The 23,862-nt window shown below is 39.0% G+C and overlaps 1 long non-coding RNA gene and 2 gene segments (V, D, J or C); 2 read left to right on the top strand and 1 right to left on the bottom strand.

Moving 5' to 3' along the window:
• Positions 1-474: 474 nt before the first annotated feature.
• On the top strand, positions 475-3,336 carry LOC138193919 (T cell receptor alpha variable 19-like; the record flags this gene model as incomplete). The annotated part of the segment is given in 3 exon segments: positions 475-640; positions 738-868; positions 3,151-3,336. Coding segments are annotated over 3 exon segments (360 nt in total), but the record flags the coding sequence as incomplete, so codon positions are not given.
• A 4,769-nt stretch (positions 3,337-8,105) lies between these two features.
• Positions 8,106-12,784, top strand: LOC138193928 (T cell receptor alpha variable 35-like). The segment is given in 3 exon segments: positions 8,106-8,280; positions 9,831-10,129; positions 12,764-12,784. Coding segments are annotated over 3 exon segments (495 nt in total).
• An 8,365-nt stretch (positions 12,785-21,149) lies between these two features.
• Positions 21,150-23,794, bottom strand: LOC138193936 (uncharacterized). Its single transcript, XR_011177892.1, has 3 exons — positions 23,726-23,794; positions 22,355-22,411; positions 21,150-21,940 (listed from the first exon to the last, which is right to left on the bottom strand). It is a non-coding gene; the product is annotated as an uncharacterized lncRNA (long non-coding RNA).
• Positions 23,795-23,862: the final 68 nt, after the last annotated feature.

Here is a 23,862-nt window from a genome sequence, read left to right as displayed (position 1 = left end):
TGTGAAAGAAAAAGTTCAAACCTCTGTTGAGTCTCTTGATGTTTCAGTCTCTCTCAGACTAACTGACATGAAGAACTCATTTTGCAGCCTTGGTCTCCATGAACAGCATAAAGCCGGACAGAACTGAACAAGTTGTTGCAGAGAGAACAAACATCAATCTGACCTGTGAATATGATGGTGATATCAACAACATCCAGTGGTATCAACAACACCAGAGATCCAGACCAGAGTTCCTGCTCTACATCACAGAGGATGGATCGATTCATCCAACTCCTTCTGATTTCTCAGCTCACATCGACAAAACACAGAAACGTGTTGATCTGGAGATCATCTCATCTAAACTGAAGGACTCTGCTCTGTACTACTGTGCTGTGAAGCCCACAGTGACAGGAAACCCACAGTCTCTGTACAAAAACACAAACCTGAACTCCTTTTTACCTCCACTAGAGGGCGACATCATCAAGTAGGCGGTGCACTACTTCTGCACTGAGTTCAACCATCCTGTCAATAAGAACTGCTGCTGTGAAGAGAACAACTGTCAGACTGAATGTTGAACATCAGCTAGTTTCTCCTGTTCATTTAAACCTTGTTGTACACATGGAACATTGGCTGTGGATTATTCTTGCTGCTCTTTTCTTTGGTAAGATAGAAAGATCAACGTGTTGATTGATTGTTCTGATTTAATCAATCATCTTTATTGATTCATGTCTTCCTCTGAATGTTCTGTTCTTCCTCAGAGTGTAAAGGAGAAGACAAAGTGAACCAGACATCAGGACATGTCTCTGCTACTGAAGGAGACACAGTTACACTTGATTGTACTTTTGAGACCACTGACCCAACTCCTTATTTGTTCTGGTACAAACAAGAAGTGAACAGTTATCCAAAGTACATGCTGAAATGTTACTCAGGAGATACAGATAATGCTCCAGAGTTCAACAAAGTAAAATTTGATGCTAAAATCAACAAGACATCAGTTCCTTTGAAGATCCAGAAGCTTCATCCGTCTGACTCTGCTGTGTACTACTGTGCTCTGAAGCCCACAGTGACAGGAAACACCAAAACTCTGTACAAAAACCTTTGGAGCAAAGACAACAGAATAAACTCCACAACATCCACTAGAGGGAGACACACTGATCAACTTTTAATTTTAGATTCAGTTGACTGATGGAACAGAAAACCATTTTATTGGTTGAGTTGAAAAGCTGAATATAATGTAAAGAAGTAATAGGCTCCGCCCACTGAACTTCAGCTCATCCAATGACATTATTTCTTCCTCAGTCTGCTGCAGTGGAAGAACTTTGTTCATCTGCTGTCTGTGTGGCTTCAACAACTCCAAAGACATGTTGCTTTACCTCTTTTTGTTTGTATCTCCCTTCATAGGTGAGTTTAACAACAGGGATTCAACTTTTCTTTAATCTGCTGCATTAATCAAATATACAGACTCGATTTCACAACTTTTCTGGTTCCTTTGTTTTGACACGATGAAAAATATGTTGAGATCATCTTATTAATTAAACAGAGTTGATGTTGTGAATGTCCACAGAGTAACTCTGTACAGGGGACATTTTCCACTGTCTTCTCCTCTCAGCCTCACAGACAATGTTCATCTAATGGATTCATGTTCTCTACTTTTTCTAGGACGAATATCTGGAAACACAATCTCTCATGAAAAAGATGAAGTCAGAGGAATAGAAGGAAAAAAAATCTCACTCAAATGTAACTATCAGACGACTGACACTTACGTTTGGCTTTATTGGTACAAACATGATTCTGACCTTCAGGCTCCTCAGTTTATTCTCTGGAAAGGAGCCAAAGACAACACAGGTAAACATATTCCTGATAATCGATACGAGTCCAAAACAACAGATACATCAACTGAACTGATCATCAGTAAACCAACCCTGGAGGACACAGCTCTCTACTACTGTGCTCTAGAGACACAGTGATACAAAATGTAGAAGAGGCTGTACAAAAACCTGAACACAGATATGTGATGACTCTTCAAAGAGGAAGGAAGTGGTGTTCAAACCACAGCTTCATATCAGATGGATGCTGCTAATTCCTGTTTTATCAGCGTCACCGTGGTTACAGCTGCTGATCCAACACTGTGGGAGGATTCACGTGAGCAGCAAATCCACATCAACGACAAACGGACTGGATGAAGCTTCAAAACACACGTTACCATGGAAACAGACGGACACTGACTTACTCACTTCATCCTCATTAAACATTCTTGGCCAATCAGCTGCTTCCATTATTCTTCATCCTCCAACATGTAGATCTTCACTCCAAATAGACCAGTAGTTTATATTGTCAGATATCAAACAGTAAAATCCCATTTTAACAGCTGAAGTTTCAACACTTACAGATTTTAAGTTTCCACAACAAATCCTCCATCTTTGTATTTGACGTCTTTCAGCTGCAGACGACCAAAAGATGATAAAACTACAATTTACCTTCGAGAGGAAAGAAATTCTGAGAAGAACATTAAAAGTCGCATCTTGTTCAAACGTTCATCTTCAGTTTTCCTGCAGTCTTTCTGCTGAAACGTTAAAATGGTCGAAGCAGGTTCACAAAAATCATCAGGTTTTATATGTTGGAGAACAAAGTGAATCTGCACTAGGTGGAAAACAGGAAACACGTCACCTGAAATTTAAAATGAGGACTACGTAAGAGCCAAGTTGTTCTTGGAAAGGAGAGCGACACAGAGATGTGTTGAGTGTAAAGTTGTCAGTAGGGGGAAGAACACAGAGCTGTGAATGAGTCCTGTCACTGTGATCAGACTCCTCCTTCTAATCCACCAACTGAGTGCTGATGAAGACTAAACAGAGATCTCAGCTTTCTTTATAGCTGCTGGAGCTCAGAAGTTCCTCAACGCTGCAGATATGACGCCTCTGTTCATCTCAGTGCTGCTGGCTGCTGTGTGTCTTGGTACGAACACAACTCTGTTTCTTTGACATCAATCCAACACTGATGATTCTTTAACAGCACGCTGATACTGTTTGTTGGTGTTTTACAGAATGCAGAGAACAAAAAGACAACGTGCTGCAACCAGGAGGAGAAAAGACTGCTGCTGCAGGAGAGACAGTAACACTGGACTGTCAATATAAGAGCAGTACGACAACTAGTTATCTGTTCTGGTACAAACAGGATGGAAACAACAACCCAGAATTCATCCTGAACCGCTATAAACTGGATGAAGGGAACACGGCAAATAAGTTCAGGGAGAGATTTTCATCCACATTGAATTCCTCCTTCACATCAGTTCCTCTGAAGATCCAGAAGCTTCATCCGTCTGACTCTGCTGTGTACTACTGTGCTCTGAGGCCCACAGTGACAGGAAACACCAAAACTCTGCACAAAAACCTTTGGAGCAAAGACAACAGAATAAACTCCACAACATCCACTAGAGGGAGACACACTGATAAACTTCTATGACATGTTTTGATGTTTTCAGACAGTCTGGAAAAACTGTTTCTCAGACATATGCTTCAGATGTGTTTTTCTATGGCTCCGCCCACCAATGTTCAACTTAGCCAATCAGAGTATTTCTGTCTGCAGCACTAAAAGTACAGTCAGCTTGATGTTGAGGAGGAGGGCTGTGCAGCAGACAGGACTAGTTGTATTTCCATTCTGTTGCAGAAGAACTTTGTTCATCTGCTGTCTGACTTCAACAACTGAAAACATGTTGCTTTACCTGTTGTTACTTTTCTTTCACTTCATAGGTGAGTGTTGAAACTGAGACAAATGTCTAATTATGTCAGTATTTTGTCCCATTTTCTCAAATGAATCTCATTATGATCACATATGAAAGAAAAAGTTCAGACCTCTGTTGAGTCTCTTGATGTTTCAGTCTCTCTCAGACTAACTGACATGAAGAACTCATTTTGCAGCCTTGGTCTCCATGAACAGCATAAAGCCGGACAGAACTGAACAAGTTGTTGCAGAGAGAACAAACATCAATCTGACCTGTGAATATGACGGTGATATCAACAGCATCCAGTGGTATCAACAACACCAGAGATCCAAACCAGAGTTCCTGCTCTACATCACAGAGGATGGATCGATTCATCCAACTCGTTCTGATTTCTCAGCTCACATTGACAAAACACAGAAACGTGTTGATCTGGAGATCATCTCATCTAAACTGAAGGACTCTGCTCTGTACTACTGTGCTGTGAAGCCCACAGTGACAGCAAACCCACAGTCTCTGTACAAAAACACAAACCTGAACTCCACTTTTTACCTCCACTAGAGGGCGACATCATCAAGTAGGCGGTGCACTACTTCTGTACTGAGTTCAACCATCCTGTCAATAAGAACTGCTGCTGTGAAGAGAACAACTGTCAGACTGAATGTTGAACATCAGCTAGTTTCTCCTGTTCATTTAAACCTTGTTGTACACATGGAACATTGGCTGTGGATTATTCTTGCTGCTCTTTTCTTTGGTAAGATAGAAAGATCAACGTGTTGATTGATTGTTCTGATTTAATCAATCATCTTTATTGATTCATGTCTTCCTCTGAATGTTCTGTTCTTCCTCAGAGTGTAAAGGAGAAGACAAAGTGAACCAGACATCAGGACATGTCTCTGCTACTGAAGGAGACACAGTTACACTTGATTGTACTTTTGAGACCACTGACCCAACTCCTTATTTGTTCTGGTACAAACAAGAAGTGAACAGTTATCCAAAGTACATGCTGAAATGTTTCTCAGGAGATGTATATAAGGCTCCAGAGTTCAACAAAGAAAAATTTGATGCTAAAATCATCAAGAAATCAGTTCCTCTGAAGATCCAGAAGCTTCATCCTTCTGACTCTGCTGTGTACTACTGTGCTCTGCAGCCCACAGTGACAGGAAACACCAAAACTCTGTACAAAAACCTTTGGAGCAAAGACAACAGAATAAACTCCACAACATCCACTAGAGGGAGACACACTGACAAACTTGGATGGTTTGTTTTCATAAAACTATTTCCCTTAATAGTTTGTAATTTTAAGAGAAATCAAGAAGAGTCAAGAAAACACACCAATGAGCTTTCTTATAAATATCCCTCTGACTATTTAAAAAAAAAAAATCTGTCCCGTGTTGTTTTTCTCTTTGTAATAAAGGCAGAAATTATTTCAGACAACATTTCCTAAATTAGATTTATCAATCGTCTTTTCAATCAATCAATTCACCAACAATTACTGTCTTCCTCTGCTTGTTCCGTTCTTCCCCACAATGTAAAGCAGAAGAAAAATTCTGTCTCAAATTACATACTTGAGGATATACAGTGGTGTGAAAGTGTTTGCCCCCTTCCTGATTTCTTTATTTTTTTTTTGCATGTTTTGTCACTTAAATGTTTTAGATCATCAAACAAATTTAAATATTAGTCAAAGTTAAGACAAGTAAACACAAAATGCAGTTTTTAAATGAAGGTTTTTAATTCTTAAGAGAGAAAAAAAAAATCCAAACCCACATGGCCCTGTGTGAAAAAGTGTTTGCCCAGTAACAACTGCAATCAAGCGTTTGCGATAACTTGCAATGAGTCTTTTACAGCTGTGGAGGAATGTTGGCCGACTCATCTTTACAGCGTTGTTGTAATTCAGCCACATTGGAGGGTTTTCCAGCACCAACCTCCTTTTTAAGTTCATGCCACAGCATCTCAATAAGATTCATGTCAGGACTTTGACTCGGCCACTCCAAAGTCTTCATTTTGTTTTTCTTCAACCATTCAGAGGTGGACTTGCTGGTGTGTTTTGGATCATTGTCCTGCTGCAGAACCCAAGTTGGCTTCAGCTTGAGGTCACGAACAGATGGCCGGACATTCTCCTTCAGGATGTTTTTGGTAGACGGTAGAATTCATGGTTCCATTTATCACAGCAAGTCTTCCAGGTCCTGAAGCAGCAAAACAGCCCCAGACCATCACACCACCACCACCATATTTTACTGTTGGTATGATGTTCTTTTTCTGAAATGCGGTGTTACTTTTACGCCAGATGTAATGGAACACACACCTTCCAGAAAGTTCAACTTTTGTCTCGTCAGTCCACAGAGTATTTTCCCAAAAGTCTTGGGGATCATCATGTTTTCTGTCAAAAATGAGACGAGCCTTAATGTTGTTTTTGCTCAGCGGTGGTTTTGGTCTTGGAACTCTGCCATGCAGCCATTTCTGCCCCGTCTCTTTCTTATGGTGGAGTCATGAATACTGACCTTAACTGAGGCAAGTGAGGCCTGCAGTTCTCTGGATGTTGTTGTGGGGTCTTTTGTGACCTCTCGGATGAGTCGTCGCTACGCTCTCGGGGTAATTTTGGTCGGCCGGCCACTCCTGGGAAGGTTCACCACTGTTCCATGTTTTCTCCATTTGTGGATCATGGCTCTCACTGTGGTTCTCTGGAGTCCCAAAGCTTTAGAAATGGCTTTATAACCTTTTCCAGACTGATAGATCTCAACTACTTTCTTTCTCATTTGTTCCTGAATTTCTTTGGATCTCGGCATGATGTCTATCTTTTGAGGATGTTTTGGTCGACTTCACTTTGTCAGGAAGGTCCTATTTAAGTGATTTCTGGATTGAGAACAGGTGTGACAGTAATCAGGCCTGGGTGTGGCTCGAGAAATTGAACTCAGGTGTGATAAACCACAGTTAAGTTATGTTTTAACAGGAGGGGGCAAACACTTTTTTAAAAAGGGCCATGTGGGTTTGGAATTTTTTTCTCCCTTAATAATAAAAACCTTCATTTAAAAACTGCATTTTGTGTTTACTTGTGTTATCATTGACTAATATTTACATTTATTTGATGATCTGAAACATTTAAGTGTGACAGACATGCAGAAAAATTGGAAATCAGGAAGGGGGAAAACACTTTTTCACACCACAGTAAAAATGTTTTTTGTGGTTATTTTATTGAACCCTGTTGGTTTCACAATGTCATTGTGACATCATGAGGAGGAGGAGCTTCCTGAACAGTTGGGGGACGTCTGGCTGTCACCATCAGAAAGTGTTCAGACTTCATAGAGTTTAGTTTGAGAATTAGTGAGCAGGTTTTGTTGAAACATGATGTTTTTAACATCAGTGCTGCTTCTCCTTTTATTCACTGGTAAGTCAGATTTATTATTTATCTCTTTCAGCTCTATTCAGTGGCAGGTACATTCATATCTGATCCTTTCATCACAGCTTCTTCAGTTACAGGACGTGAAAACTTGCTCACTAACTTAATGATTCAACTTCTTTCTTGTAGATGTCAGCTGTGAAGAACTCACTCCAGTCAACAATGAAGAGTCCATTTTAGAAGGCAGCACTGTTACTCTGTCCTACAGATACTCCAACACTAAAACTGCTGCTGATAATTTCTTCTGGTATCGACAATATCCAGGAAAACCACCAGAGTTTCTCTACCACATCTCAGGACTAAACAGTTCAACACCATCAGAGTCTCTGAAATCGACCACAAAGTTCTCAACTAAACTATCTGGACAGAAACATGTGGATGTTCAGATATCCTCTGCTTCAGTGAAGGACTCTGCTGTGTACTACTGTGCTGTGAGGCCCACGGTGACAGGAAACACCAAAACTCTGTACAAAAACCTTTGGAGCAAAGACAACAGAATAAACTCCACAACCTCCACTAGAGGGAGACACACTGTCAAATTTCTATGACATGTTTTGATGTTTTCAGACAGTCTGGAATAACTGTTTCTCAGACCTATGCTTTCCATGTGTTTTTCAATGGCTCCGCCCACCAATGTTCAACTTAGCCAATCAGATTATTTCTGTCTGCAGCACTAAAAGTACAGTCAGCTTGATGTTGAGGAGGAGGGCTGTGCAGCAGACAGGACTAGTTGTATTTCCATTCTGTTGCAGAAGAACTTTGTTCATCTGCTGTCTGACTTCAACAACTGAAAACATGTTGCTTTACCTGTTGTTACTTTTCTTTCACTTCATAGGTGAGTGTTGAAACTGAGACAAATGTGTAATTATAACAGTATTTTGTCCCATTTTCTCAAATGAATCTCATTATGATCACATATGAAAGAAAAAGTTCAGACCTCTGTTGAGTCTCTTGATGTTTCAGTCTCTCTCAGACTAACTGACATGAAGAACTCATTTTGCAGCCTTGGTCTCCATGAACAGCATAAAGCCGGACAGAACTGAACAAGTTGTTGCAGAGAGAACAAACATCAATCTGACCTGTAAATATGACGGTGCTATCAACAACATCCAGTGGTATCAACAACACCAGAGATCCAGACCAGAGTTCCTGCTCTACATCACAGAGGATGGATCGATTCATCCAACTCGTTCTGATTTCTCAGCTCACATCGACAAAACAAAGAAACGTGTTGATCTGGAGATCATCTCATCTAAACTGAAGGACTCTGCTCTGTACTACTGTGCTCTGCAGCCCACAGTGACAGGAAACCCACAGTCTCTGTACAAAAACACAAACCTGAACTCCACTTTTTACCTCCACTAGAGGGCGACATCATCAAGTAGGCGGTGCACTACTTCTGCACTGAGTTCAACCATCCTGTCAATAAGAACTGCTGCTGTGAAGAGAACAACTGTCAGACTGAATGTTGAACATCAGCTAGTTTCTCCTGTTCATTTAAACCTTGTTGTACACATGGAACATTGGCTGTGGATTATTCTTGCTGCTCTTTTCTTTGGTAAGATAGAAAGATCAGCGTTTTGATTGATTGTTCTGATTTAATCAATCATCTTTATTGATTCATGTCTTCCTCTGAATGTTCTGTTCTTCCTCAGAGTGTAAAGGAGAAGACAAAGTGAACCAGACATCAGGACATGTCTCTGCTACTGAAGGAGACACAGTTATACTTGATTGTACTTTTGAAACAAATGACAGAACTCCCTCCTTATTCTGGTACAAACAAGAAGTGAACAGTTATCCAAAGTACATGCTGAAATGTTTCTCAGGAGATGTATTTAAGGCTCCAGAGTTCAACAAAGACAGATTTGATGCTAAAATCATCAAGAAATCAGTTTCTCTGAAGATCCAGAAGCTTCATCCGTCTGACTCTGCTGTGTACTACTGTGCTCTGCAGCCCACAGTGACAGGAAACACCAAAACTCTGCACAAAAACCTTTGCAGCAAAGACAACAGAATAAACTCCACAACATCCACTAGAGGGAGACACACTGATAAACTTGGATGGTTTGTTTTAATAAAACTAGTTCCCTTAATAGTTTGTAATTTTACGAGAAATCAATAAGAGTCAGTAAAACACACCAATGAACTTTCTTATAAACATCCCTCTGACTATTTAAAAAAAAAAATCTGTCCTGTATTTTTTTTTCTCCGTAATAAAGGCAGAAATTATTTCAGATAACATTTTCAAAATTAAATTTATTGATCGTCTTTTAAATCAATCAATTCACCAACAATTACTGTCTTCCTCTGCTTGTTCCGTTCTTCCCCACAATGTAAAGCAGAAGAAAAATTCTGTCTCAAATTACATAATTGAGGATGTAAAAATGTTTTTTGTGGTTATTTTATTGAATCCTGTTGGTTTCACTATGTCACTGTTGCATCAAGAGGAGGAGGATCTTCCTGAACAGTTGGGGGACGCCTGGCTGTCACCATCAGAAAGTGTTCAGACTTCACAGAGTTTAGTTTGAGAATTAGTGAGCAGGATTTGTTGAAACATGACGTTTTTAATATCAGTGCTGCTTCTCCATTTATTCACTGGTAAGTCAGATTTATTATTTATCTCTTTCAGCTCTATTCAGTGGCAGGTACATTCATACATGATCTTTTGATCACAGCTTCTTCAGTTACAGGACGTGAAAACTTGCTCACTAACTTAATGATTCAACTTCTTTCTTGTAGATGTCAGCTGTGAAGAACTCACTCCAGTCAACAATGAAGAGTCCAGTTTAGAAGGCAGCACTGTTACTCTGTCCTACAGATACTCCAAAGAAGCAGCTAGAAGTGATGAGTTTTACTGGTATAAACAAAATCCAGGAAAACGACCAGAGCTCCTGATATCTCATTTTGGAACAGGAGAACTAATGTCAGATCCAAACCCTCGACTGTCTGTTAAAGTAAATAAAAACCAAATGGATCTTCAGATCTCCTCTGCTGCAGTGAAGGACTCTGCCTTGTACTACTGTGCTGTGAGGCCCACAGTGACAGCAAACCCACAGTCTCTGTACAAAAACCTTTGGAGCAAAGACAACAGAATAAACTCCACAACATCCACTAGAGGGAGACACACTGATAAACTTCTATGAGGTGTTTTGATGTTTTCAGACAGTCTGGAATAACTGTTTCTCAGACATATGCCATAAAAGTGTTTTTCTATGGCTCCTCCCACCAATGTTCAACTTAGCCAATCAGAGTATTTCTGTCTGCAGCACTAAAAGTACAGTCAGCTTGATGTTGAGGAGGAGGGCTGTGCAGCAGACAGGACTAGTGGTATTTCCATTCTGTTGCAGAAGAACTTTGTTCATCTGCTGTCTGACTTCAACAACTGAAAACATGTTGCTTTACCTGTTGTTACTTTTCTTTCACTTCATAGGTGAGTGTTGAAACTGAGACAAATGTCTAATTATCACAGTATTTTGTCCCATTTTGTTAAATGAATCTCATTATGATCACATATGAAAGAACAAGTTCAGACCTCTGTTGAGTCTCTTGATGTTTCAGTCTCTCTCAGACTAACTGACATGAAGAACTCATTTTGCAGCCTTGGTCTCCATGAACAGCATAAAGCCGGACAGAACTGAACAAGTTGTTGCAGAGAGAACAAACATCAATCTGACCTGTAAATATGACGGTGCTATCAACAACATCCAGTGGTATCAACAACACCAGAGATCCAGACCAGAGTTCCTGCTCCACATCACAGAGGATGGATCGATTCATCCAACTCGTTCTGATTTCTCAGCTCACATTGACAAAACACAGAAACGTGTTGATCTGGAGATAATCTCATCTAAACTGAAGGACTCTGCTCTGTACTACTGTGCTCTGAGGCCCACAGTGACAGCAAACCCACAGTCTCTGTACAAAAACACAAACCTGAACTCCACTTTTTACCTCCACTAGAGGGCGACATCATCAAGTAGGCGGTGCACTACTTCTGCACTGAGTTCAACCATCCTGTCAATAAGAACTGCTGCTGTGAAGAGAACAACTGTCAGACTGAATGTTGAACATCAGCTAGTTTCTCCTGTTCATTTAAACCTTGTTGTACACATGGAACATTGGCTGTGGATTATTCTTGCTGCTCTTTTCTTTGGTAAGATAGAAAGATCAACATGTTGATTGATTGTTCTGATTTAATCAATCATTTTTATTGATTCATGTCTTCCTCTGAATGTTCTATTCTTCCTCAGAGTGTAAAGGAGAAGACAAAGTGAACCAGACATCAAGACATGTCTCTGCTACTGAAGGAGACACAGTTACACTTGATTGTACTTTTGAGACCACTGACACAAATCGTTATTTGTTCTGGTACAAACAAGAAGTGAACAGTTATCCAAAGTACATGCTGAAATGTTACTCAGAAGATGTATTTAAGGCTCCAGAGTTCAACAAAGACAGATTTGATGCTAAAATCATCAAGACATCAGTTCCTCTGAAGATCCAGAAGCTTCATCCGTCTGACTCTGCTGTGTACTACTGTGCTCTGCAGCCCACAGTGACAGGAAACACCAAAACTCTGTACAAAAACCTTTGGAGCAAAGACAACAGAATAAACTCCACAACATCCACTAGAGGGAGACACACTGACAAACTTGGATGATTTGTTAGGATCAAATCTTGACATCCAGTCTGACTCTTTGCATCATCAACAGCAGGGGTGACAAAACCTTTTGAACAGTTTCTCTCTGAGCCCTGTTGGATGTTGTTTGTCTCTTCCTCTCCAGATTGTTTAGTGTGTTTATCTTCCTCTCCAGCCGTGTATTTTAGTTTTTTATTGATAACCTGTTTGACTTTTATCTCTGACTTTGTCAACCTCCAGTCTGCCTGTAAACTGCAGTTTTCTACCTTCATCAGTGAACCACCTAAAACTTGCTCCTTCCTACCTGTTTTTTTGGTCTGTATTTGGAGCCATTAATGATCATCTCAGTGAAACTCTTCACCTCCTGAAGCTATAATTTGTTTCCTGAATCTTTGCACTCCCTTATCTTTCATCAAAATCAAGTTCAGAGCAGCAGCTTCATCTTCCTGGAGCTGGAACCTAAAGAGCCAGAGATGGAACTTCTGACAGGAATTGACGGCACAAATTGTATTGCTGTGTCCATGACTCTTCTCATATTAATCACATTTTATCGATGATGGTTCTGAAGAATCTCTCGATTATTCCGCGCATCACTATTAGCTATCATGAAAAACCTCCTCCATCATGCTGTGTCATTTTTCTCTCCTGATTTATTCAGGTTAGTTTTCTGCAGATTCCTCCGTCAGTCTGACCTTCTTGGATGATGATAACTGCAGCATCACTGTCATTTCTAAAACCTCCATCAGCCTGAATAGAAACAGACCACAGCAAGAGGAGGAGCTACACAACTGAATATGAAAAGCTTCATTTAGGAACTGAAGAGCTGCAGTGTTCTCTCTCCTGTTCATTCAGTACAAGTGGAAATAATGTTGCTGCTTTTTATTTGGATGATGATCGTCTCCTTTCAAACTGGTAAGAACTCAAGTCAAATATTAAGATGGAGCACGTGATGGTAAATAAAACATTTTAATCTCCTTTGAGGTCATGAACATTACAAATATTTTCCTCTATTCTATTTTATCTTTGTTTTCAGGATCCTCTGAAGATTTACTGACACTATCTGAAGATGTATTGACTGTTTTGGAAGGAGAAACTGTGAATCTCTCCTGAAACTATTCAGTCTCTGTGAAGAACCTCTTCTGGTACCAACAGAAGTCCAGTTCATCTCCAAAACTTCTCATCTCAGAATATTCAGAAAAAAAAGAAAGATTGTCTTTTGAACATGAAAAACAAACAAAGAAGTTCCACCTGGAGATCTCTTCTGCTGCAGTGAAGGACTCTGCTCTGTACTACTGTGCTGTGAAGCCCACAGTGACAGCAAACCCACAGTCTCTGTACAAAAACACAAACCTGAACTCCACTTTTTACCTCCACTAGAGGGAGACATCATCAAGTAGGCGGTGCACTACTTCTGCACTGAGTTCAACCATCCTGTCAATAAGAACTGCTGCTGTGAAGAGAACAACTGTCAGACTGAATGTTGAACATCAGCTAGTTTCTCCTGTTCATTTAAACCTTGTTGTACACATGGAACATTGGCTGTGGATTATTCTTGCTGCTCTTTTCTTTGGTAAGATAGAAAGATCAACGTGTTGAATGATTGTTCTGATTTAATAAATCATATTTATTGATTCATGTCTTCCTCTGAATGTTCTGTTCTTCCTCAGAGTGTAAAGGAGAAGACAAAGTGATCCAGACATCAGGACATGTCTCTGCTACTGAAGGAGACACAGTTACACTTGATTGTACTTTTGAGACCAGTTCCGGAACTCCTTATTTGTTCTGGTACAAACAAGAAGAAAATGACTTTCCAAAGTATATTTTGCAGCGTCAAACCTATGGAGGAGTTAATGCTCCAGAGTTCAACAAAGACAGATTTGATGCTGAGCTCAAAGACCAATCAGTTCCTCTGAAGATCCAGAAGCTTCATCCGTCTGACTCTGCTGTGTACTACTGTGCTCTGCAGCCCACAGTGACAGAAAACACCAAAACTCTGTACAAAAACCTTTGGAGCAAAGACAACAGAATAAACTCCACAACATCCACTAGAGGGAGACATACTGATAAACTTGGATGACATGTTTTGACAGTTTCATGAAGTCTCGACTTACTTTACTCAGACAGGATGATGAAGTAAAGCTTTCAAAATAAAGTCACTGATTGTCTTCACTTTCAACGTTAAAGAATATTTCAGCAACATAACCATGGCAACACTCAGTAGAAGTATTTTTTTTAACCAGGTTGTGTTGAAGATGCTGTCAGTGAACTTCAGTCCGTCTGTTACTTTGTTTCTTCTCACAATAAGAAGAAACAAACCCAGCTGACATCCTGAGATTTCATCCTCCTCCTGGTCACCTGTCTGCCACACCCACCTCTCCTGTCCATATACCTGTTCTCCACCTCCACACCTTTAAACATGGTTTATTGGGTTTACCTGGCTCTCCAGCTGATAACCTGTTTGACCTTAATCTCTGGCTTTGTTAACCTACAGCCTGCCTGTAAACTTTAGTTTTCAACAGTCATCAATAAACCACCTCAAACTTGTTCCTGTCGTCTTATTTTGGATCCTCCTCTCTGCTCACCACACACAACTGAGACCCATCAATCCCCAAACAACTGATAACAGTGCAGATATCTCTGACATACCTCAGGTTATACTTGTGATGATGATGATGATGATGATAATGTTGATGATGATGAACATTTTATGAGCATGATCATTTCTAAAACCTCCATCAGCCTGAATAGAAACAGACCACAGCAAGAGGAGGAGCTACACAACTGAATATGAAAAGCTTCATTTAGGAACTGAAGAGCTGCAGTGTTCTTTCTACTGTTCATTCAGTACAAGTGGAAATAATGTTGCTGCTTTTTATTTGGATGATGATCGTCTCCTTTCAAACTGGTAAGAACTCAAGTCAAATATTAAGATGGAGCACGTGATGGTAAATTAAACATTTTAATCTCCTTTGAGGTCGTGAACATTATCAATATTTTCCTCTATTCTATTTTATCTTTGTTTTCAGGATCCTCTGAAGATTTACTGACACTATCTGAAGATGTATTGACTGTTTTGGAAGGAGAAACTGTGAATCTCTCCTGAAACTATTCAGTCTCTGTGAGGAATCTCTTCTGGTACCAACAGAAGTCCAGTTCATCTCCAAAACTTCTCATCTCAGAATATTCAGAGAAAATTGAAGGATTGTCTTTTGAACATGAAACGCAAACAAAGAAGTTCCACCTGAAGATGTCCTCTGCTGCAATGAAGGACTCTGCTCTGTACTACTGTGCTGTGAAGCCCACAGTGACAGGAAACACCAAAACTCTGCACAAAAACCTGGCAGCTCCAACTGCACACATCAAACACTGGCTGAGAAACATGATTGTCCTGTATTGTTTTTCTCTCATTGTAATAAAGCCAAAAACTATTTGACACAATGAGGACAATTGTTTCTAAACTAGACTTAATGTTAATCTTCCTTTAAAAATCAATTGATGGACAATTACTTTCTTCCTGTTAAGGAGAATACAATGTGAACCAGCCACCAGAAGAAACTACTGAAGAAACAGCTACACTTGCTTTAACATTTGAAACTAAGAACAATTTTTGCCACATTTTTGGTTTAAAAAAAACAACAACAACAAACACAGGATATTTGCCCTGACCAACCAACTGAAGATCTCAAGATGAAAGGAGCAGATTACCAGGAAGATTTGGTGCTAAAAAACAACCAGTCATCAGTTCCTTTGCAGATCGAGTAGAAGCAGCTGGCCGACTCGGCAGTGAACTACAACTCACAGTAACAAGAAACACCACAACTCAAACACAACCTCGACGACATATCTGACCTGAGAAAGCTGCTCAAATGTGTAAATGTACATGCCTTTTTAATCAGACTGACTTTACACCAATGAAGTCCTGACAATGGAACAAAGACAAAAAAAAAGTAGAGGCAGATGAACACACTCATAAAGCCCTGTCACTGATGTCCCCGTGACATCATGAGGAGGAGGGGCTTCCTGTAAAGTTAAAGGAAGTCTGGCTGTCACTGTCAGAAACTGTTCGGACTTTACAGAGTATAGTTTGAAGATTATTGGCCAGTTTTGTTGAAACATGATGTTTGTGGTGTCTGTGCTGCTTTTTTGTTTATTTACTGGTAAGTCAGATCAAATTAATCACTTTAAGCTCTATTCAATGGCAGGTGAATTCACAAGAAAATGAAAATGTGCTCCTTAACTGAAAGATTAATTTTTTTCCTATAGATGTCAGCAGCGAAGAACTCCATCCAGCCAACAATGAAGAGTCCAGTTTGGAAGGCAGCACTGTTACTCTGTCCTACAATTACCCAAAACTCTCAACTGGTGATTATTTCTTCTGGTATCGACAATATCCAGGAAAACCACTACAGTTTCTCATCTCGCACATGTCATCAGGAACAGTCGGAAACAATCCAGTCCCTGGACTGAAGGTCAAAGTGGAGAAAAAACAAATCTATCTGATCATCCTTGCTGCTGCAGTGAAGGACTCTGCTCTGTACTACTGTGCTGTGAGGCCCACAGTCTCTGTACAAAAACCTGGCATCTCCTCAGTCACACACTTCAGCTCCCCCTTTCACTACACAACAGCACCACCAAGTGGATTCTTATAGCTTTGTGTGAACAATCTTTTCCTTATTTGGAACTGCCTGACACATGTCACCGACAGTTACATAAATTTGAAGTTAAAATAAAGAAACATAAATTTAAAAAAATCTCTGTCAAACTGAAGTGACAGAAAAATTATTCTGTTGCAGCAAATAATGGCTTTCATAGAACTCTCATTGAGTTACATCAGAGCATATCAGAGTCTACGATGTGATAGTGTTCAGGACGATGTTATACTTATAAGATACTTGACTCATGACCCCCGTGATTCACTAAAATACACGAGAGGAAAGTGAAATTCATCATAACACGACTGGATCCAGTAGGACATCCTGGTATTTTCGGCACACTGCATTTCACATCCTATGTAATTGGACATACTAAATCTTCTTCTGTCCTACTAAATAGTCCGGTAGTACGGGTACTGAAATGGTGACTCTCTGGCATATCATAAATTCTGTTCGTACACATAAACAACCAAATCTAAAAAGGAACTTCACTGTTGTATGTAATGCGTATAATTAAATCACCAAAATTATGCAAAGAGGGTTGCTTTCATTTTTTTTTTTTAGCTGCTGGGGCAGTGAAAATACAAAATGCTACGTGGAAGTAAAACATGTAGAGGAAAAGTCTGGCACAGTAGCTTTAAAATAAATTATCTTTTATACCGAATTGTTTTTAAGCCGCGTGCGGCAAAGTACAGCACCGAAATCAAACACAATAACGACAGTACTTTTTATATATATATATATATATATATATATATATATATATATATATATATATATATATATATATATATATATATGTAGAGAAAACAGCAGCGTGAGTTGATGCTCCTTACCTGACAAGTGTCCTCAGTTGGTGACCACCGGTCACGATATCAGCCACTTTTCTAGTTTTTAACTCCTTCTCAGTGGATGTAGAAAGCTTGTTTCCGCCATGATGACCTCCGTCTCCTCATCTTCCTCCAGACCTTCCTCCATCTCTTCCTTCCTCCTGTAGGGGACTCCGTGGTCTGCGGTCTCTGTTGCTACATTTTGAAGCATTAAATTTCTAAATACTGCTGCAGCCTAATTTAAACATTCCTCATTTGTCTGTAACTGTTTCTCGGCTATCTCAATAATAATAATAATAATAATAATAATAATAATAATAATAATGACGAACGGTTCAAGGGCTGCCTTGCCGCGCGCGTGCGCAGTAGCGGCTTTAGAATAGATCCTCACGTTCAGTGTTACGTGGCGAAGTACAGCGTCAAAATCAAACACAATAAAGACAGTATTTATTTATTTATTGATTTATTTTATAGAGAAAACAGCAGCACGAGTTAAAAGCTCCTTACCTGACAAGTATCCTCAGTGGTGACGCAGTCTTGAGTTGGCATAAGTGGGTTGGAAAACTTACCATCAGCTCGTTAACGTTCACCAGAGTTTTCTCAGCGGTCAACGCCTTTGAGCACCGAGAAAGAGCTTCAAATGTTTTAAGTGGAAAATGTCCATCGGGTTTTGTGGTGGACAGAGCTCTTCCTCCGGAGTCTCCGTTCACGAGTTTATCATTAAAAGTACCGACCAACGGTCAACCGGCAAAAAAAATAAAATAACCATTTCATTTATTCAAAATGGCCGACAAGCGACGACCCTCGTGACGTCTTCCGTGCTCGTGAATGAATCAGCCAATCACATCACGAATAAAATTGATTGTTGACTATTCCTTGTGTTTCCTTGGTAACGATTTATTGACATGCTGAGTGTAAAGTAGCCTATTTTTATTATCTGGATTTTTATTATCTTCATTATCACTGAAATAACATGTTGCTGTCGGCCAGCGCAGCCACCAATAATGTAATTCATTTCTAGTGTTTTTAATGTATCAAATGTATTAAATTTCAAATGGTTCAATGCAAATGAAATAATCAACCTACATATGAATAAATGAATAAATGTTTTATTTATTTATTTTGTATCACACATGGTTTGTCACACATTTTTTGGTACATGTTACACAAAAACATGAAACATAAACAACCACAATTCCCAGCATTTCACTGATTATTGATGAAAAACCTTTGGCCAGGCAAAGTGTCCAAGTGTTTTCATAATTTCAACAACTCCCATTAGAAAATACATATTTTTCTGCAGTGATTAAAGTGTGTTTAATTTTTTTATTTAATTGGAAATTATAATTACAAAGCTAATCCTGCTTGTCACCACCAACACACCGTAGCATCCCGTTTCCAAAAGTAATGTTACAACAGCACATCTCAGCCTGGTGCACAGACAGCTTTACTCTTAGGTATATTTAGTAACTTTAAGTTTAAAGATGTAGGTTAAATTAAACTGTATGTTCTGGCTCAGTTCAAATGACACTGGGTGATTTTTCTTTGTGTGACTGGAAATCCAAATCATTACCAAACCAAATATGTAGGCTATACGTTAAATATATGAGTAATAAAAAGCCAATGAATTTGAACACACATATATTTTCTAATTTATTAGTATTAATTAATTAAAATTTGAAGTCAACAAAAACCCACAAGGAGGAAAACATCGCAGTGAGAAAATTTAATCAGACACATTATCTATAGCAGAGGTCACTGCTGGCTGCCAAAATACACGTATAACTTTTCAGAGGGAGGATTTACTATAAAGTATCAAATTCTCTGGTACAGTCACAGGTTTTAAATATTTTTAATGCCTCTGCAGCTGAAAAGAAAGGAACATTGAGCATTCTTCCACCTCATGAAGGAGTCTGCTGATGATTTTTGTGCAACACTTTCTGAGAAAAACCACAAGGTGGAGCTAGTGCCAAATTAAAAAGCAACAAACCTGCTATTCATCACCAAGAGGATCTGAAGGCGTCATGACTCCGTCTGTTAGAAGAACAGGGTGAAGCTGAGGCTGGACTACAAACCGGGGCCCTCCAAACCAGCAGGCTGACTGTGTGTTTACTGGTAATCTATCAACTGGTTTGATCAAGAACAGCTCTAAAGAGGTTGTCTGAATTTCTGTCCGCTCCAACCAGTCTGACCTCTGACCTCTCTCGTCAGCAGCCTCAAAAACACTCAAAACCAACATGTTTTAATGTGGACATTATCGGAAGCTCCTGACCTGTTTCTGCACTGCTGCCACATGATTGGCTGACTGGACTGAACAGCATGAAGAAATAGGTGTTCCTAATAAAGTGATCAATGAGTGTATGGCACATCATTAGACTATTAATATCGGAGCAATCAGAGTTTCAGCAGCATTTCACAGGGGGAGCTGCTAGAGGTGGAACTGGTTTGCTGGTTTAGTCCAGTGATGCCCAACCTAGAGGTCGGGCCCCTTCAAAGGATCACAAGTTAATTCTGGGCGGTCTTGATGATTCATGCGAGAGAAAAGAACAAATCTGTAACTGTACGTCAATTCTCTTCTGTCATCTGTTTGTGAAATGGTTGGACTTCTTTGCAACTCAAACTGTTCTGCGAAGTTCAGATGGGAAATCTATCTTTAGTGAATCTGAAACCTGAGACAAGACAAAAACTACTAGTATATTCTTTAACAATGAAGTATTTTACATATTTATCTTATTTTTTTATGCGCAATCTTTACCTAAAAAGGTTAATAAATGCAGTAAAGTACAGTATTTTTCCCGGAATCGTTGTAGAGAAGAAGGGGAAATTAAATTGTAGTATTTAAGTAAAGTACAACAAACTGTATTAGAAGAACATAATCAATTTGTCTGATCTTGAGGTTCTTTGTGTTTAATCAAATAATAACACATTAATCCTGCAGCCACATATTTCAACAAAAGCAAAAAAATAAAAACAATTGTGACATTATAGTGCAAACAATGCAGGCATTCTTTGCTCATTCATATTGTTAATTTGTGTGCAGCAGTTTATTCAGAAGCCACTGGATGGCAGTGCTGCCTCATTAAAAAGCAATCAAAGTGCCTGCAGCGAGCCACCTACAGGACACATGACACATGACAAGATCTCAGGGCACAATAAGACCTCCATCCTGAAATAAAAGTGATGAGAAGTTAGAAACATTTGGTGTGGGTTATATATTGTGTATTTTTTGACTGACATCACTGATTTCCTCTTTTATTTTTTAGGGTATTTGGTGCACACGTGCAGCAGCGTTCAGAGGTCGACTGGTCTGAGCTGCCGGACGGAGAGACAGTTTCATCTTTGGTTGGTTCAAAGATGAACAAACACTGTTTGTATCTGAGCTGATTGCAAGTCATTTGTGCACAAAGAGGCTCCGTGAAGAAATGGCTCCCCGGTTCGATGTGGAGGAACTCGAATGGTCTGCACATTTGCATATTGTTTGTAATGCACAGGCTGCTGTGGCGCCTACTCACATCAGTAATCAGTTTCATCTCAGATACAATGACTTCCTGCTCTGGTTTCATCAGTGATAAGGGAAATGAGTCCGAGCTGATCTGCTGCTGAATTCAACAAATTCAAATATTTAAACTATTGAATATATTTATCACATATCAAATCAAATATTGTACCTTTTAAACTTTCTTGTTTGAGCATAAGCACAAGTAAATTAACCAAGCTTACTGCACTATATGACCCAGATAAGAACTATTCAGGTAGTTTACTTCAGTAAAAGTACTAATACCACACTGTGGAAATACTCTACTGCAAATAAAAGTCCTGCATTCAAAACCTGACCTGAGTAAAAGTTTGTAACTGTACTTATCAGTGTTTTATTGTTATAAAGGATGCTTTTTGACTAATATTTCTGCAGCATTACTGATGCATTTTTAATGCTGTGCTTATTTGAAGTTTTCAACTGTTTTTTGTAGTTTAATTTATGTTCTGTAAGATCATCATGTGTTTGTAGCTTTGCTTTCTTGAGAGAACCACAAATCTCTAAAAAGTCCACAAGCTGAGATAAAGCTCAGTCGGCTTTGTGACAGTTTCCCAGCAAAAGTAAGAGGGATGCCAAATAGTTTATTTATCCTAAAAAAATTTAATTTTCTCAACCAATTAAGGAACATTTCATACTTCAGTTTATTAGAAACATTCAAACTCAAAGTCGACAAATTTGAAGACGCATGGTTTTCACCGGACAATAAGGGTATGAAGAATTGTATTCTTAAAAGTGACTAAAAGCATTGAGACAAATGTCTTTGACAACATATTTTGCATTTAAACATGTAATAATGAGATGATAATGTAGCTGTAATCAGTGTTTATAAGTCTGTTAACTAGAACCCCACCCCCCGTGGACTCACACTGATGAAAGTAGCTCCATAACGAGGAAGTAAAGTTTTACCACATGTTTAGTATTTCTATACATCAAATATATAATATAATGCTTTATTCTGATTATATTCTTGCAGATACAAAGTTCCTGAAAGCTGCAGTTTTTTTTTTGTTTTTTTTTTTGTGTTTTTTTTTGTTTTTTTTTTCACCCCTCGTGTTGGAAACATTGTGAGGTCGACTTTTTTTTTTCTTCTTCTGCTGACGGATGTTTGTCGACCTCAAAGCCTCGTTTCTCTCTCTCTCTCTCGTCTTCAACCTCATCCTGCCTATGCTGCTGACTTCCTGTCAGCGGTGAAGCTGCAGAAAAACAACAAACAAAACCAACAAACAAATGATGTTTTCTTCTGGTCACGCCTGCACAGTCAGACGGCTCTGATGCAAAAAAACCAGGTCAAACGTTGATGACGATTTTTATATTTCTAAATGTTTTCTTACAAGGAGTTCAGAGCATGACAATCACATGAGAAATATGTAAAATAAATAATAATATAAACAGAGAAGACAAGTGTAAAAATGATCTGATGTCTGATCACAGTGGACAAAACATACTTCTAAAATCTGATTAATTGCAAAGATGTTTGTGATTTTGCACCATTAAAGTTTAATTTCAACTGATTCCTACATGAGCACATATTTTCTTTTAATCTTGATGCAACACTTTTCTTTGTTTTGGTGCATTTTTTACTAAATAAAGTTGAGTTTTTGATCAACCTTGCTTGCAGAAACGTGGATCAGGAAGCCGGCGACTTCTGGTTGGTTTCCGGGTCTCTGAAATATAATGAAGCTGTCATTTGTTTTGTACATCACACTTGAAGTCAGCAGGATTCTTCAGGGGCCCAAAAAAGAAAACAGAAAAAAATGGATAGAAATGAACAAAACAGGAAAAAACGACAAATATATTTGACTATAAGAAATCAGAGGTGGAATGTAGCATCATTTACTCAAGTATGTTGTACTACAATTTAGAGGTACTTGAACTTTACTCTCTGTGTCCTGCTACTGTTTACTCCACTCTATTTATTTACGTTTTCTCACAACGGACAGATGTTGATTACATGTATGACACTGACACATGTTTAAACCATGTTGCAACATATGATAACATGGGGTAAATATTTGGAAAAGTTTTCACATGGGAATCCAAATGGGCTTTGGACATGACACCATGAAAATATTCCCCAAACCACATGTCACTCACATGGACATGTCAATAAAGCAATTTAAATATGATAATTTATATTTATATTAAGACATTTTGTATAATGACTCCTTTCTCTATTTTAAAGAGGCTCCATTCTGTTGACAGTACTTGTGTACGTTAAATAATTTGAATGCAGGACTTTTACTTGCAATGAAACATGTTTTCATAGTGATGTCACTCCTTTTACTGAAGAAAGACATCTCATAAAAGAAACAAAAGGCGAGTTGACAACCGATGTTGATTCTTTATGATAATTTTTTTTTCTCTTCCTATATATCATCTACTTAAAGAAAATCTCCTAATATTCAGAGATTTGTAACAATCTTTAACTTGACTTCAGTAAAGCTTCTTCCTGTTTTAGGATTTCAAATACTGAGATGCATCATCTCAGTTATATTCACCTGACTTGAAACAATCATTGATATATAAATGATAATGATAAGATAACTGAGAGTTAGCAGTATAGCATCAACAATACACAAAACTAACAGGGAAACTGTCATAATAACATAAAAACTCTTTTAAATATTTTCTATTTCCCTCTAAAGTCACTTCCTGCCTCGTTTCATTCTGCAGAAAAGTGTAAAGTGACAATTATAAAAAAAAAAAAAAGTCTCATATTATGGAGAACAATCTGATTGGAGGTTGAGAATAAAACTCAAAGATCAATGTGGTATGAAATTAAAATGCACAAAGGATTGAGGTCTCCTGGTGGCTTCGGGGCCTCGGAGCAGATGTCTGTGAGTCCACCTGCTTCTTCGGTCACACCTGAACACGCAATCTGAATGAGCGCTTCTGTATTTTTGCAACACCAGAACAAGAGCGCGCACGACCCGCTTCGGGCCCGGTATATATTTGGGGCGTCTGATCGGTTTTCTCACGCTGATTTTGAGGCCACACCTGACGACGCGTCTTCACCTTCAGCACCGCCTGACCTCGATTTCCCCGCCTACACACACACACACACACACACACACACACACACACACACACACATCCTGTCCCAGCAGGCTTTGAG

The sequence above is a fragment of the Embiotoca jacksoni genome, unplaced genomic scaffold (assembly GCF_022577435.1).
Source record: "Embiotoca jacksoni isolate LCO1_2020_lvr unplaced genomic scaffold, fEmbJac1.0.p SCAF_99, whole genome shotgun sequence".
Taxonomy (NCBI): Eukaryota; Metazoa; Chordata; class Actinopteri; family Embiotocidae; genus Embiotoca; species Embiotoca jacksoni.
Note: the sequence above shows the minus strand (reverse complement) of the source record. Positions and strands in the feature narration are given on the sequence as shown.